The sequence below is a fragment of the Heloderma suspectum genome, chromosome 5 (genome assembly GCF_057233095.1).
Source record: "Heloderma suspectum isolate Gila_16-S chromosome 5, 16-S_ref, whole genome shotgun sequence".
In the NCBI taxonomy this organism is placed as follows: Eukaryota; Metazoa; Chordata; class Lepidosauria; order Squamata; family Helodermatidae; genus Heloderma; species Heloderma suspectum.
Window position 1 is genome coordinate 125,472,738 of NC_139462.1, and position 16,823 is coordinate 125,489,560.

The 16,823-nt window shown below is 41.5% G+C and overlaps 1 protein-coding gene across 1 annotated transcript in view; it reads left to right on the top strand.

Annotated features, from left to right (window-relative positions):
- NDUFA9 (NADH:ubiquinone oxidoreductase subunit A9) overlaps window positions 1–16,573 on the top strand; it is a 75,481-nt gene extending 58,908 nt beyond the window's left edge. Inside the window, exons 9-11 of the mRNA XM_084860017.1 lie at window positions 9,919–10,014; window positions 11,317–11,383; window positions 14,329–16,573. Coding sequence (XP_084716143.1) covers window positions 9,919–10,014; window positions 11,317–11,383; window positions 14,329–14,502 — 337 coding nt within the window. The 3' untranslated portion in view covers window positions 14,503–16,573. The remainder of the gene's footprint in view (window positions 1–9,918; window positions 10,015–11,316; window positions 11,384–14,328) is intronic.
- The last annotated feature ends 250 nt before the right edge of the window (window positions 16,574–16,823 follow it).

Here is a 16,823-nt window from a genome sequence, read left to right on the forward strand (position 1 = left end):
TTATTTTACCTATTTATTTAAAATATGTCTAAGCCACCTAGCCCTCCCAAAGCAGTTTACAACACTAACATTCATATAATAAAAACTGACAGGGAAATAAAGCAGCAAACATTCATAAAAACAACAAACACCAGCATAAGACAAAACAATTGCAGCTATAATCCATAACAGTCTGATAAAACATAATTGGGAAGGCCAGAGTAAACAAGTCTTTAGAGCCTTCCTAAAGGCCTGCAATGATAGGGCCTGGTGGACCCCCGATAGGAATGCATACCAAAGGTGTGGGGCCATTGTGGAAAAGGCCCCCTCTTGTGTACTTGCCCACCTAATTGCCCTCAGAAGTGAGGTGGCGGCTGATATCAGTGAAGACAGTTCTTTGGTCCCAAGCCATTTAAAGCTTTAAAAGTCAAAACCAGCACTTTAAATTGGGCTCAGAAATGCACTGGTAAACATTCCAGCTGTTGCAGTATAGGCATTATATGATCTCACCGCCTTGTCCCCATGAAAATTCAGGCAGCCTCATTCTGCACCAGCTGAAGTTTCTGGACCATCTTCAAAGGCAGCCCCATGTACAGTGCATTACAGTAGTCCAGCCTGGATGTCACCAGTATACAGATAACTGAGGCAAGGTCCATCCTCTCCAGATAGGGCCACAGCTAGCATACCAGCCTAAGCTGGTAAAATGCACTCCTGGATACCACAGCCACCTGGGCTTTGCCATTTAGCATGGAGTCCAAGAGGATTCCCACTTGGTCTTTTAGGGGGAGTGCAACCCCATCTAAAGGCGGTTGTAAACCTCTGTCTAGAGTAGTTAGTTTCCCAACCCATCTCCCTCTTGTCTGGATTTAAGTCTCAGCTTATTCACCCTCATCCCAAAACAGCCTCCAGACACTGATTCAAGTTTTCCACACCATCTGGTTGTCCAGCTGGAAATGAGAGGTAGAGCTGAGTATCATCTGCATACTGATGGCACTTAAGCCCAAACCTCCAGAGGACTTCCTCAGTGGTTTCATGAAGATGTTAAAAAGCATGGGGGACAGGATGGAAGCTTGTGGCAACAGAACTCTCCTAGCAACAACTTCTGGGATCACTCCTCCAGGAAGGACTGGAACCACTTTAACACCGTGGATACCATGGTCGTTAGTATTGAAAGCCGCTGAGTGGTCCAGAATCACCAACAGGATTGCACTTCCCTTGTCAATTCCCAGGCATAAGTCATCAACCAAGGTTGACCAAGGTTGTTTCGATCTCATAACCAGGTCTGAAACGTGATTGGAATGGATCTAAATAATCAGTATCATCTAAACAGTGCTTGGAGTTGTGAAGCCACCACATATCCCAGCACCTTACCCATGAATGGCAGATTTGACACAGGGTGGCAGGGTGGTATCCAAAACTATAGGATCTAAATTTGCTTTCTTCAACAAGGGCCTCACAACTGCTTCCTTCAAAGCTGCAGGAACCTCACCGTCCCTCAAGGAGGCATTGACCACCTTGGAGGTCCAGGTATCCAGCCCAGCTCTGACATATTTCACAAGCCAAGATGGACAAGGATTTAAAGAGCAAGTAGTAGCCTCAGTCCTCCAAACAGTTTATCTACATCCTCAGGTTGTGAATGATTCTGTTGGATCAGTGCTTGATTGATAGGGGCCCCAGAATTGGTTCACCCCCTTAACCTTTTGTGATGGTCAGTGAAGTGGGGTGGAAATTTTTCCAGTTCTTTATTTTTCTACAGAAAAATTTCCATTTCATAAGTTGACTAGTAACAATGAATACCGGATGCCAATTACAAATACAATATTAGGCAAGCTTGGCAGTTTCAAAGTTTTAATCAATGTTTTTCAGCTAACTATCCCTATCAAATATATAAGAGAATGCATATGCCACTGATTTATTTGCAGGAGGTAGAGGGGAATAAATACAACAAACAGTTCATCAGGACTGATTATATATGGGTTTTGCTGGTTGTAAAAGTTGAAACAAATGAATGGTTGTTGTCAGCATTTCATACTAGAATTTGTGTGTCAACAGTTTTCAGTACTTTTTTTACTTTCTGAAATTTAAACAAGGTAAGGCCAGTACATGCTATTGTCTCTAAATTTTTACAAATATTCCAATGTGATTTCTACATAATATAACATATAAATCACATTAAATGCTTTAATTTTCTCCCTCAGGTCAAATAATTTAAGGTCAAATAATTGTGATGTGTTGGGACAAAAAAAAAATCCCATATGGTACTTAAAACAACAAACAAAAAAAACTTTGTTGTTTAAGTACAAAGAAAATAAATATGCTAAAATAGATCACTCTTGTGCAAATTATCCTGATTTTCATAGGAAAGTTTTCCAGTTGAACATTTTTCAGAAAACCCACTTCACTAATTATGGTTCTGTTAGCTACTACTTTCAGGACACATTCCTCTGCATGTTTTGTTAGAATAAAGTCCTACACCTCCCAGCATCCTAGCTGGGATACCATCAACACAGAATGACAGAGTTAGAAGGTACCTTGAAGGTAATCTAGTCTAACCTGCTACCACATGTAAAGCATCTTTCCTTTTAGTTATTTTTTATTATTTTTTAGAATTAATCTTTTATTGTGAATTTTTACAAAATAAAACAAACTGAAAACATTACAAAACCTAAAAAAAGAAGAAGAATGAAATAAAATACAACAACATGTTCAAAATCCTCAGTTTCTAACTTTACATTCGAGAAAAAAAGAGGAGGGAGGTTACATAAAGCAGACCAAATATCCGCATGTAAGTCCAGAAATTCTATAGGAAAACCGAAATTAGTCAATATAATAAAAATAAATTTCCAGTGAATTTTGTCGAAGGCAAGTAAAGTAAAGACCATCTTATCTGTCCAGACCACCATAAAAACATTTTCTTGCCAATTCTTAAATCGGGATTTCCCCATAAAGTCAATTTAGCATGGGGAAATTGATCAAACTGTAATTGATGTGACATTATACGCCAGACTTCCCTAACTGCCAAAATTGTAGGAGGAGCTCTGTCTACCTTAATATGCTGAGAACCTAATGCCATCCATTTAAAGAGAGACTCCAGAGAAGAAGATTCCAATACTGACCATGGAGGAAAATCTAATTTGAGTGGAAAAGACCACAATTTAGTAGAGGCCAGCAAATAGGCCCAACAGTACATAGCTTGATCTGGAAAACCAAACCCACCTTCATTAATGGGAAGTAGGATCCTTTTTAAAGATATTCTTGGTGGAGAAGAACCCCAAAAGAATTTACAAAACAAAGCATTGGGGTTTTGGAAATATTTGCCAGGTATACGTATAGGGATCCCTCGTATAACATAAATAATTTGGGGTATGGTATTCATCTTAAATGTATTCACCTTACCCCATAAACTCAACTTTAAAGATGCCCATCTATATATATCTTGTGAAATATCATTAATCAACTTGTTTAAATTTAACCTAATCATTTGAGATATATCTCTAGGAATAATTTATTCCCAAATAAGTAATAAACTCTGCGCCCCGTCAAAATTGCCAGTTGGCTAATACACTAGAGTATATCCTATGTCCAATTGTCATTATTTCCGACTTTGACCAATTAATTGAATAGCCAGACAACTCACCAAAGGTATTAATCAGTTTCATCAAAGCTGGAACCGACGACTGGAGTCTCGAGATAAACAACAAAAGATCATCAGCATAAAGACTAATTTTAAATTCTAATCCAAAATGGACAAATCCATGAATACTATTTTTTTGTCTAATAGCACGCGCCAGGGGTTCCAAACAGAAATTGAGCATCAATGGAGAAAGTGGGCAACCTTGTCTGATGCCGCGCCCTAGTAAAAACAAGCTGAGAATAAACCATCGGTCATTACTCTTGCTCTAGGAGATGAGTATAAAATTTTAACCCATTTCAGAAATTCTATAGGAAAACCAAAATTAGTCAATGTAATATATAAATTTAAATTTATCAAATAAATTTCCAGTGAATTTTGTTGAAGGCCTTTTCTGCATCCAAGGAAATGATGGCCGCCTGATCAGTTGTTTCAGAGTTTAAAGCAACCAGATCAACAACTAATCTAAGATTATTTGTCTATTTTTAATAATCCCATCTGGTCTGGCCTAACCAATCCATGACCTGTTGTAATCTATTGGCTAAGATTGCTGTTAATATTTTGATATACATTAATTAATGATATAGGTTGAAAGTTAGTACAGTAGGTATGGTCCTTGCCTGGCTTAGGAATTACAGTAACGTAAGCATCATTTAACGATGAAGAAAGGGAGCCACTTCAGAACTGAGGAGAAGGGAAAGGGCTTGAGGAAGAGTAGTGCTAACAAGAGGAGGATGAGCTTTACAGGAGGATGAGCTTGGCAGCCCCATCGAGAGCATCTGGATCAAAATAAATGGTGCAAAGAATAAAAGGAACCTGGTGGTCGGAATCTACTACCGGCCACCCAACCAAGGAGAAAACAAGGATGAAACTTTTGAAAAGCAAATAGCCAATGTTTTAAGGAAGCATGATGTAGTAGTAATGGGGGACTTCAATTTCCCTGGTATTTGTTGGGAGACAAATTCTGCAAAACATGGCCCCTCCAGGAAATTCCTGACTTGTGTGGCGGATAACTTCCTCCTACAGGAAGTAGAGGAAGGAACTAGAGGATCGGCTATCCTTGACTCGATCCTAACCGACAAAGATGACTTAGTGGATAAAGTGGCAATTACAGGAATTCTGGGGGAAAGCGACCATGTTGCATTTGAGTTCTTGGTTCTAAGGGAAGCAAAAGCCGAGTGTAGTCAAACGCGTACCCTGGATTTTAGGAAAGCTGATTTTAATAAACTCAGAACAATGATCAGTAAGGTCCCATGGCAAGCGACGCTAACGAGAAAAGGAGTCCAAGATGGGCGGGAGCTTTTAAAAAAGGAAATTCTCAAGGCACAATCACAAACAATTCCAACAAGAAGAAAAGGTGGAAGACAACAGAAGAAGCCAGTGTGGCTTCACAAAAAGCTTAGGGATGACCTGAAAACAAAAAAGGACACATATAGGAAGTGGAAAGAAGGCCAAGTAACAAAGGAAGAGTACAGGCAGATAGCACAGAATTGCAGGGATGGCATCAGGAAGGCTAAAGCTGAGGACGAGCTGAGGTTAGCGAGGGATGCTAAAAACAACAAAAAGGCTTTCTTCAGCTACGTGCATAGTAAAAGGCAGAGGAAAGAAATGGTGGTTCAGCTATTAAATAAGGATGGCAAAACAATAACAGATGACAAAGAAAAGGCAGAGGTGCTCAATTCCTACTTTGGCTCAGTCTTCTCCCAAAAGAGGGTCTATGACCCCGCTGGCAAAGGCGAAGTACAGGCTGAAGGGGCAGGATTGCAGCTTGAGATCAATAGGCATATGGTCAAGGGACACCTAATGACTTTGAATGAGTTCAAATGTCCAGGGCCAGATGAACTGCATCCTAGAGTAATAAAGGACCTGGCAGAAGAACTCTCAGAACCGCTGTCTATTCTCTTTGAGAAATCATGGAGGACGGGGGAAGTGCCAGATGACTGGAGGAGGGCTAACGTTGTCCCTATGTTCAAAAAGGGTAAAAAGGAGGAACCTGGGAACTACAGACCAGTCTGTCTGACATCAATCCCTGGGAAAATTCTGGAACAGATGATAAAGCAATCCATCTGGAAGCACCTTGAAAACAGTGCAGTGATGACTCGAAGCCAACATGGATTTGTCAAAAACAAGTCCTGCCAGACAAATCTGATCTCATTTTTTGATCAAGTCACCTCTGTTGTAGACCGTGGGAATGCTGTAGACATCATATACCTCGACATCAGCAAAGCTTTCGACAAAGTGCCCCATGATCTCCTGATGAGCAAACTAGCTCAAAGTGGGCTAGATGAAACAACGATCCAGTGGATCCACAGTTGGCTACAGAATCGAACACAAAGAGTGCTTATCAATGGGACCTTCTCAAACTGGGGAGAAGTAATGAGTGGGGTACCACAGGGCTCAGTCCTGGGCCCAGTGCTCTTCAACATTTGTATTAATGACTTGGATGAGGAGGTGCAGAGAATGCTGGTCAAATTTGCAGATGACACAAAATTGGGAGGGATAGCTAATACTTTGGAAGACAGAAACAAAATTCAAAGTGATCTGGATAGACTGGAGCGCTGGGCAGAAAACAACAGACTGACATTTAATAGGGATCAATGCCAAGTTCTGCACCTAGGAAAAAGAAACCAAATGCACAGTTACAAGATGGGGGATACGTGGCTCAGCAATACTACAAGCGAGAAAGATCTTGGAATTGTTGTCGATCACAAGCTGAAGATGAGCCAACAATGTGATGTGGCTGCAAAAAAGGCAAATGCTCTTTTGGGCTGCATTCATAGAAGCATAGCTTCCAAATCCCAGGAAGTACTAGTTCCCCTCTACTCAGCACTGGTTAGGCCTCATCTGGAGTACTGTGTCCAGTTCTGGGCACCACACTTTAAGAAGGATGCAGACAAATTGGAGAGGATTAAGAGGAGGGCAACAAAGATGATCAGGGGACTGGAAACAAAGCCCAATGAAGAGAGACTGAAAGAACTGGGCATGTTTAGCCTTGAGAAGAGAAGACTGAGGGGAGATATGATAGCACTCTTCAAGTACTTGAAAGGTTGTCACAGAGAAGAAGGCCAGGATCTCTTCTTGATCATCCCAGAGTGCAGGACACAGAATAATGGGCTCAAGTTACAGGAAGCCAGATTCCGGCTGAACATCAGGAAAAACGTCCTGACTGTTAGAGCAATACGACAATGGAACCAATGACCTAGGGAGGTGGTGGGCTCTCCCATACTGGAGGCATTCAAGATGAGGCTGGACAGCCATCTGTCAGGGATGCTCTGACTTGGATTCCTGCATTGAGCAGGGGGTTGGACTCGATGGCCTTGTAGGCCCCTTCCAACCCTTCTATTCTATGATATGATTCTATGATATGATTCTATGATAAGAGACATTGCACGCAAGCTAATCATGAGAAGCAGTCACAATAATGAGAGGGGGTGGGAGATGGGGGCCATCTAAAATTCAAACTGCATTCTTTCTGATTTCTAGTACTTTGTGCGCCTTACTCCTTGTTTCTTTGCTTGCTTGCTTCCCTGGACACCTGGTTGTCTAACTAGGCTCCTTAGAGAGCCTGGGGTGAACCAGAGAACAACCATTACAGGAGTCCCAGCCGCAATCTCTGCCACTGAAACACCTGGGCAGGTTGCACAAAGTGGCTGGGGCTTAGTAATGTAAAATTTTTGGAAATTTTGAAGCCTTGGAAAAAAAACAGGTCTTGTTTTTTGGGGGGGGGATTGGGAAAATTTTTAAAAAGAAGCAATACTTATTTTTTTAGGCACTCTTTACAGAACTAAAGTCACTTTGTTGCTCTAGGACAGACATTCCCAACCTAGTGCCCTCCAGATATTTTGGACTTTAGCTCCTATCAGCCTCAGGCAGGAATGCTGGGTCCAAAACATCTATAGGGTACCAGGTTGAGGAAGTCTGCTCTAGGGACATTAATGATGCTTTATGTTCCTAAAGTTATATTATTGGTTTGCTCGTAAAGCTATCATTATATTTGAAAACTTTAAAAAACTGAATTTGGTAAATTTGTAATTATTTTCTGAATAAACTATACTTTTAACATGTAATATACCAAACATGTTTACTTGTATGAGCAAACCGAGTTATATATAACATATTTTAGGTTCCTAGTTTATGTCTGACCAAAGGGAACTTCAGTAAGTAGTCCCTGAAACATCAGAATCATCCTAGAAGCCAGAAGAAGCAGGAAGAACTGGAGGCAACAGGAGAGAAGTCCAGAAACACAGGACTCTGTAGATCAAAACCCAAACTGTCAAGAATGTACCTAGGAATATATGTACCTTATATGTACCTTCCATATATTGGGAAACTTGGCTGACTTGGAGCATCCCAAAATCTCTATCAGTAAAAGATAGATCAATAATTTTAATAAGAAATGGAAGAAATAACTATTCTGATAATCTTATAGAGAGGATTTATAAAAAAAATTCCCCCATGGTTTCATTATTTCCAGACATTTTACATCTTTATCTTTCTATAAAAGTCTTCTTATTACATAGTTTTTAGAAATCATTTGGCAGGGGAGTAAAGGCTTGGTAACAGTATATAATCACCTAGTCTTAAATTCTAAAAGAAAATATTTCATAATCCAAAGCTGTTTAATATTTCAGGGGGGGGGGGGGAATAAAACCGGTCCTGGGGTGTGTGGAAATGGCCTTTTATTGAATTTTCCCAATTTTTTTCTGGGCCTTCACATCTCTAGCTCCAACCAAATCTAGTTCAAAATTAGACCAAATCTGAGCATGCAGACACACACTATAGAAAAGGGGGGATAGGGTGAATGCTACCTTTGTAGAAAGATCTCCAAAAATAGGATAGGGTTTAAAGATACCGTTCCCTGTGTTGGTCTTATCTGTTCCTGAAGCTGAAAATTAGGATGCGTCGAAACTCCTGGGTCTCCAAAGGCAAAAATGTGTCTGCTTAACAAAAGTCTTTTGCAGACCTTCACCTGTGGCACAGTGAGGACCTAAGAAGACAGACTAGGTTTTGGCTGGGCAAAATAAGCAGCAGGGAAATGACAGAACTCAGTCCCAGCACCCAGGGGTAGTGGGACTCCATTGGAGCTCTTGTGGGGACCTGGGTTGGTCAAGAGTCCAAGGTGTCTAGTGAGGACCAAGTGGTACAGGTCTGTCAGGTACAGTTGGAACTGATCACAAACCATCATACTAACTGCACAAAAAGTGTGTGTGTGTGTGGGGGGGGAGTTATACATTTTAAACAAAAACGTTGATGTTGTGTTTATGAGCAGCAAACACAAAAGTTGCAGGAAAATTCTCAAACACTAAGAATTGCAGTTCCTGACTGAAAATGATGGGGTTGATCACCCTACTACATATCAACCAGTAAATACAAAAGCAAGTACTTCAGGGGATGCCCTGTCCCCTGGAGCTGTTTCTCAACTCTGCATAGTTGGCAAACCCTTACAAACTATGCAGTTTCTCTTCTCCGCACCTGGGGGGTGTTTCCTGTAATCAGGAGGGAGAAATTACTTCAGGACTGGTTCTTTGCAGGTTTGACCGATTTTATTTCTTGCCTCCCTCAGGGTCTTTAAATATATGCACCTTCGATTGTTTAGATGATGCCAGATCTCTTACTTGCAGCTGCTCCTTTGTTTCTGCTACCATCTCTAACCAAACTTTCTTAAAGGTACCATACCCATGACTGCCAGTATCGGGGACAGTACAGGGCCTGCTCTGTAGCCGAGCAGTCTGCTAACAGTTATATATGAACAGTATTAAATAAAAATTAAAGGAAAATGAATAAACAGAAAATAAGTAGAGTTGTTAGAAATAAAGAAGTGGAAACTGTTCTTGTTTCAGAGAACTTCATCCCCTTCCTTTATTTGTATCTATTTTCTGTTTACCAGCAAGTCTTAATCAGTTCCATGTTTTCAGTAAAGGAAAACCAAATTGGATCACAGTTCTCTAGCTTATTTATTTTCTATAGAATATTTTTTTCTTTCTGATATGTCAACTAGTTGTGACAGCTAATAAGGAACTGATATGTACTTTGTGACTTCTGTACCAGCAGTACCTAATTGCTTGGCAACTTAAGTGGAATATAGCCAATCTTGGAATCTGAAGGTACAAGTAGGACCTAGAACAAGATTGATGCACCTTGTGACCTTACTCCAAAGAGGGGAGACTCTTTTACATGGCCAGATCGTGTGTGTGGATTTAATTCAAAAGCATTACTAAAAATGCCCCTTTCCAGGCCCTTCACTCATTGTTACAACATATATTTCTCAACTGTTTGAAAAATTATTTTTGTTCTTTGTTTTTTTGCAGTCCTAACAGATACCTCCTTCATGACTTGGTAGAGTATATTTATGTGGTACTCCACAGAGCTTTCCTTCCATATCCATTGTCTCGTCCTCTGTATCAGTAAGCGTAATTTTTTCTTGGTTGACAGATGGTTATCTCTTAGGATCAAGCTACATGATGTTAATAATTTAGTTTTTCTCTGGATGTGCGTGTCTTTTACATAAAGGTGCTGTCTTCAATTAGAGACTGACACTGGGGTGGGGGTGAGGGTGTGTAACTGGTTTCCCCCATGGGAGTGGGGGATATTTTGGAAGTGGAAAATTGGCAGAGAAGGAAGGATTAAGATACCTCTCTTCTTCATTTCCCACTGCCAGTCCGCTGTTAGGCTACAATTGCTTTGAGGCTGCCTCTGGGGAGCAGGGAAAGGGCATGGGGGAGAACTAGACACTGTTGTGTGTAGTTTAAGCCTTGAAGTAAATTGAATCTCCATTGCAGTCAGTGAAATTAACACATGTATAATGGTGTGCTTGTAGTTATTAACTATAAATAAAATTAATGTCATTTAAACAAAAGATGTTCTAATTGACATTGCTTTTCTTTTATTTAGTAGCTTATATTAAATTTCCAGAACGAAATTAACTTTCAGCACAGACAAGGGAACCACATGCTACCTAAAGGTTTCTTGTGATGCTTAAAATCAAGAAACTCCAGCATTATTCTGCCTGTTTGGATGAACGCATAACATACATGTATATGTTGAGAGTGGGGCCCAGGCTCAAGTACTTCTCCCTACACATCTTGTATAAAGACTGGACTGGGAGATAACGGCATTTATTTGATCATGGGCTTAGGGAGGTGGCAGGTAAACATTGCCACGTGAATTGCCTGGCTTCTAATTCTCAAGAGGAAGATGTCCCAGAGTAACAGGGTGTATTTACTACATGTTCTTTGGACTCCTAAAGGAACAGCAAGATGGGAGAGCTTTCAGCTGTTATGTCTAACAATTCTGAGAAGAGACACTCCCCTCCCACCCCCCTCTGTGCTCCCAAACACAGATTTAAAAGTGAGCTTTTGGTGAATGAATATTATGAAGGGAATTATCAAATTCTTCTCATGGCAGCCCTTCAGTTCAATCCTCCTTTGTGCACTTTTCCCACCCCTTTTAGGAAGTATGATGTAGACTGCTGTCAAAATTGTAATTATCTGTTGTTTTGTGGCTTAGGTTAACTTTTCATTTCAGTAGAGTTTCTCGATTGGGGGGATTAAATACAAGGCAGACTTTTCTGTCCATTCAGTGGAAGGAGTTAAGGAAGAACCTGAAAAGTAATAAATTTAAGAGAAACCAAAGCAGGTTCTGATGTGAACGTGGCATGTGTCCATGTTAAGGGACAGGATTAATTTTTGTGTTGCTCCTCACTACAGTTTACTTGCAACATTCTTCGAGACAAATCCGTTTGAGCCATGGATAACAAAAGATAAAGTGGACCGGGTAGGCGCAAAATTGTTTTCTTTTTCATATCATTTACAGCTTATAACCCACTTTTCGTTCCCCAGGGAATCGTAATGTAGCAAACAACAGGGTTGCAGGGGCTGTAGAGGGAATGGGGAGGCAAGAAAACCCCATTATGCGGAGGTGAACTCTGTTCTAGCCACAGAAAGAAAGTTAGGAGCCAAACCATAGCTTGGGAATATGCCTGTAATTCTCGTTTTATGTTCTGAGAGTTGGAAGGTAGATGTTAAAAAAATTGTCAAAACTGTAATTCTTCTTTGTGGTCTCTGTGCATCACACATACAGGCTAGCTTGGAAAAAAAGGGCGAATAAGGGGAGACATGATAGGGGTGTACAAAATTATGCATAGTGTGGAGAATATGGATAGGGGAACCGTTTTCTCCCTCTCTCATAATACTAGAACCCGGGATCATCCCATGAAGCTGATTGGTGGGACATTCAGGAAAGATAAAAAGAAGTACTTCACACAGTGCATAGTTAAAATATGGAATATACTACCACAAGTGGTGGTGATGGCCACCACTTTGGATGGTTTTAAAGGGAGTTAAACAAATTCCTGGAGGAGAAGGCTGTCAATGGCTAGTTCTGATAGCTATACGCTATCAGAAGCGGTATGCCTATATTTACCAGTTGCTAGGGAACATGGGTGGAAGGGTGCTATTGTACTCATGTCCCGCTTTTGGGTTTCCCTGGGGCAGCTGGTTGGCCACTGTGTTAGAGAATGCTGGAATCAATGGTCTGATCCAGCATGGCTCTTCTTACAGGTATCTAACCACCATCTGCGCTACCTTTTGGTGCACATATCAATACGGGCGGCACTCAATCACTGACTATGGGAATAAGCAAGAAGCACCTTCCATGTCAGGTCCCTTCAGGGGAGTCTCCAGTATCTGGAACTGAAGGTTACCACTCAGATACTATGTCTCAATCTTCCTGCCCCGTCTCCATCTCCTCTCCTCAAGCCATATCACCGTTGGAGGATCTGGGACAATTTTCTAACCAGATTCTCAGAATGGCACAGGCTTTAGCCTATAGACTCAGCAGGTAGCTTCCATGCAAGACCCCATTTTTTATTTGGTAAATGCAGAGGATTTTGGACCAGTGGCTATTCCTCTACTCCCGGCATTAGAGAAAACCCTCAAAACAATCCTGGAAAGCACCCTCCACTGTGCCACCAATATCTAAGCACCTGGAGGATATGTACCACCTGCAAGAGGCCAATACCGAGTACCTCTTCAAACATCTAGCCCCAAATTCGATGGTCATTGAAGCTACACAGGGCTCACCCCTTTCCAGCTGACAAGGAAGGCAGATGCCTAGACTTACTCAGGAGGAGACTATATTCCTCCACAGCGATGGGCCTTAAAATATCAAATTACCAGGTGGCAATGTTGAAGACACAAGGGAGAATGCCATTCCCACAACATTCTGCAGCAGAGCAGGCCAAAGGCTGGGATTGGTGGGCAGTGCCTTCGTATTCCAGTGGACAGGGGCGCTGTTCTCCCTGTTCCCCCCCCCCCCTTCTCGCCATGTTCTCACATCAGACAGCAAAATTTTCCATGTTCTCGCATCAGACAGCAAAAAAGATTTCTGAAAGGGGTAAAAAAAATCTTGCGTCACCAGTCCGCTGTACAGTACCAACCTGAAGCCTTTCTGTGGTGCTTGAGGCACTGTCATCAAAGCCTTTTGAACTGCTGGTGACAACAGACCTACACCTCCTCTCCTGGAAGGTGGCGTTTCTGGTGGCCATTACATCCTCACACTGTGCCAGTGAGCTCTGTGCGCTCAGAGTAGAGCAGCCTTATCTCACCTTTCACCAAGATAAAGTGGTGCTTAGACCTGACCCTGCCTTTTTACCTAAAGTTGTATCTGAGTTTCATTCAAATGAGGACATTGTTTTGCCTGCTTTCTTTGCTTCTCCTACAGCTTTGGAGTCAACCCTGCATCCACTCAGCCTTTGTCATACCCTAGCCTTTCATAAGTTGGGGGCCGAACAGTTCCAACTTTGTCTACTACAGTGGCAAGCGCAGGGGCCAGCCTCTCTCAACTCAGTGCTTTGAGTCTTGGGTCATTAAAACTGTCAAGCTGTTGTATGAGCTGGCTGGACGCAAACTGTCTGCCCTGGTCCGAGCTCACTCTGCTGGTGCAGTAGCGACATTGATTGCATTCGACAGGGGGATTTCCATCTCTGAACTGTGCTGCGCTGCAGCTTGGTTGACACTGTCCACCTTTGTAAAACATTACTGATTGGACGTTTGGGCTAGAGCTGACTGTGGTTTTGTTCGTACCGTCCCCTCCTCTATAATTTAGCAGGACACCGACCCACCTCTGTTGTAAGTTAGCTTGCTACTTGCCCATATGTGTGATGCATAGAGACCACAAAGAATAAAGACAGGTTGCTACCCCTAACTGTAGTTTTTCAAGAGGTCATCTATGCATTCACACAACCCACCCACCATCCACTCTTTGGTGTTATACTCAGTGCTGAGTACCAACGGTATTTTTTGTGTAAAATTTCTCTTGGTTACAAGACTGCAGTGTTGGTCTCAAGGAACTGAGGGAATAAGCAGGAACCCGCTAGAGACATGTGCATTAGGACGTCGGGGGAGGGGTTTCTGCCAAAATTCCTCAGCTGTAGAAGCTTCCCAAATCAAGGCTCCATGCAGGCACAGAGCCCATATGCGTGAATGCATAGATGACCACTTGAAGAACTACAGGTAGCAACCTGTCTTTACTTGTTCAACAGTCAAACCCCACTTTAATATCCGTGGCCTTGGACATGCCTAAAGTAGCAATTAGTCTTTGTCTTCTTTGGTTAAAATTATCATCTTGGTTAGAGTATTTTGTTTTTAAAAGATACCACTGTGTCAGAGATGAATTTCTGTGGTGCCATAACCTGTTCTTTTTCTCTAATTTGTTTAAAGTTCCATACCACGGACATGAAGTTCCCTGATCTTCCTGGGTTGGAGGACTTGGGTATTGTCCCAACTCCTGTAGAACAGAAAGCAATTGAAGTGCTGCGACGTCACCGCAAATTCCGCTGGTTGGATGCTGAGCTTGAGGAAGCAAAACCAGCCAGACCTGTTACCAACATGTAATGACTGACTTCTGGGGCTTTTCAGGCTGGAGTTACATTGACCTCATTTGTTTGAAGAAATCTGCACTTAAGTTTAATCCTTAGATAAATCATGTAACCTTTATGTTACTACTGTCATTTGTTTCATTCGGGTGTATGAGATTTGAATATGATAGTTCGGCACCATCCTGTTGTAAGTCTTCATAATAAGGTGTCAGATTCCTGTTTGGTGTATTACTTCATGTTTAATTTATGTCCATTCTTTTTAAGATTTCAGAAAACTATTGAGCTAAGCTCTCCAGATCAGCAGAAGCCAAATTCTTAGAAATCAGTCTGGTTTTGCTTTTGCTTTTACACATACAGTAGTATGTTGTGGGGATCTCTACCCAATTCTTTCAATTTAGCGCATAGGACACATGTATTCTCAGCCTGTGCAGAAGGGCTGTGACTTGTCCACCCTTGTTTTTGATCACAACAACATCCTAATCCCATTCAAGCAGTGTGTACAATTTCAGCCATTAATCCCTCCATGCATGTGGTTACCTTTTAATTAGGTTATACTAGATATCTTAATTAAAAATAAATTTGGATCAGATGCCCTTTAAAGTGACACTGATGTCAAGCTATGATGGCCCCCAGAGCTAGCCATCTGTAGTGGGTCCCCACTCTGCCTCCCATACAGAACTTACACATGACATTTGTGCATACATACATACAGACATACAGTGAACAATGTACAATAATAATGCAAAAACATTTTTCAACAGATATTGTAGTGTAAATCATCTTCCATGTTTCCCTGGAAGCAAGACAAATATTTCTTCTATGGTAGAGAGGTCAAATACAAACAAGCTTCCCCTTTTTACAGCATAGAGTACATATACATAGGAAACAAATGCACATCAGATCTCTCTCTCTCTCTTGCACACGCTCATACACTCTCACTCAAAAGAGAGACACAGGACCGGTTTGCATCATCACTGTGGCTTAAACAAGCCAATGTGTCTTGTTTAAGCCTCAGCAGGCATCATTTGCCTCATCACCCACCTGGGCGAAGTTTGTTGTGTTGTCCAGCTTGGGCAGCATGGTTTGTTGGAGGAGGACATAACCCTTAAATAACCCAACAACAGCCCACGGGACTAATTCACTGCCTTATTCAGAAGCAATAGCCAAACAGGACAGACACACAGAACCAGTGCTGGCCTGGCACATTTTGCTGCCTGAGGAGGAACAGCAAGTGCCTCCCATTTCTCATTGGGTGTTCTGGGCCAGTCACCTCTCATCTTAACCTACCTCAGCATTGTTGTGAGGGTGAAAAGGGGGAGATCCTGGAGGAAAGGCAAAACAAAAATCTAATAAAGTAAATAATTATATAATAGCAAAACATAATTGTGTTACACTATGTTTATAATCATAGAATAGTAGGGTTGGAAGGCCATCGAGTCCAACCTCCCCATTGAGCCCCACCCCCTAGTAAAGTAAGTTTTTACTTATTTTATAAGTAAAATACCTTAAAATAAGTTTCCCTAGCATGTAAAATGGCCATCTGTGCATTGTATTGCTGTGTGCACTCATTTATGTCCATGTGCAGTAGAGGCAAGATACATCAAGTGCTCCACTTGGAAAAGTTTTTTTATGAACCCTGAGGAGGGAGCCTGAAGACTGGCACTACCTCTTATAATTCATGCTAAAAACTGAACATTTACAAAACCTCTTGCTTCTCATATGCCCCACCTATATGCCTCCATCTTCTGCATGAACATCAACTCAAAGAAAATTTATTCACGGCAAAAACAGCAGAGTCTTGTGGCACCTTAAAGACTAACAAATTTATTCTGGAATAAGCTTTCGTAGACTATGGCCCACTTCATCGGATGCATTATTATGAAGATTTTCAGGTTTATATATAATACATATAGTTGGGGGTTGTAAACACTAAGTAAAAAAAAAACACCTTTAAAAAAAAACTGCAAAAAATAAGACCTGAACTAGAAAGAACATGAACTCTTGTCATTCCTGCTCCCCATTGTTTGATGTTATATATGCTACTGACTAATCACAGCTACACTAAAATTCCAGTTTTCCCAATTGTGTTCTATGGCTATAATGACTATTCTGCGAGGATAGACCTGAAAAAGGGGGGGACGGGACAAAATGAACCAGGAAGTTGCTTCTGCAGGTAAGTCTTCACTCTATACTTCTATGGCCAAATGTTGATCATAGCTAAATTCACTGCAAGGTGGTGGCTGCTCATTCCTCACAAAATGATTGAAATGTGCCTGAACTTTTGCCTCAAATCTTGGGTTCTTCAAGGGCTGGAGACTTGCTGGGGGGGGGGGGGAG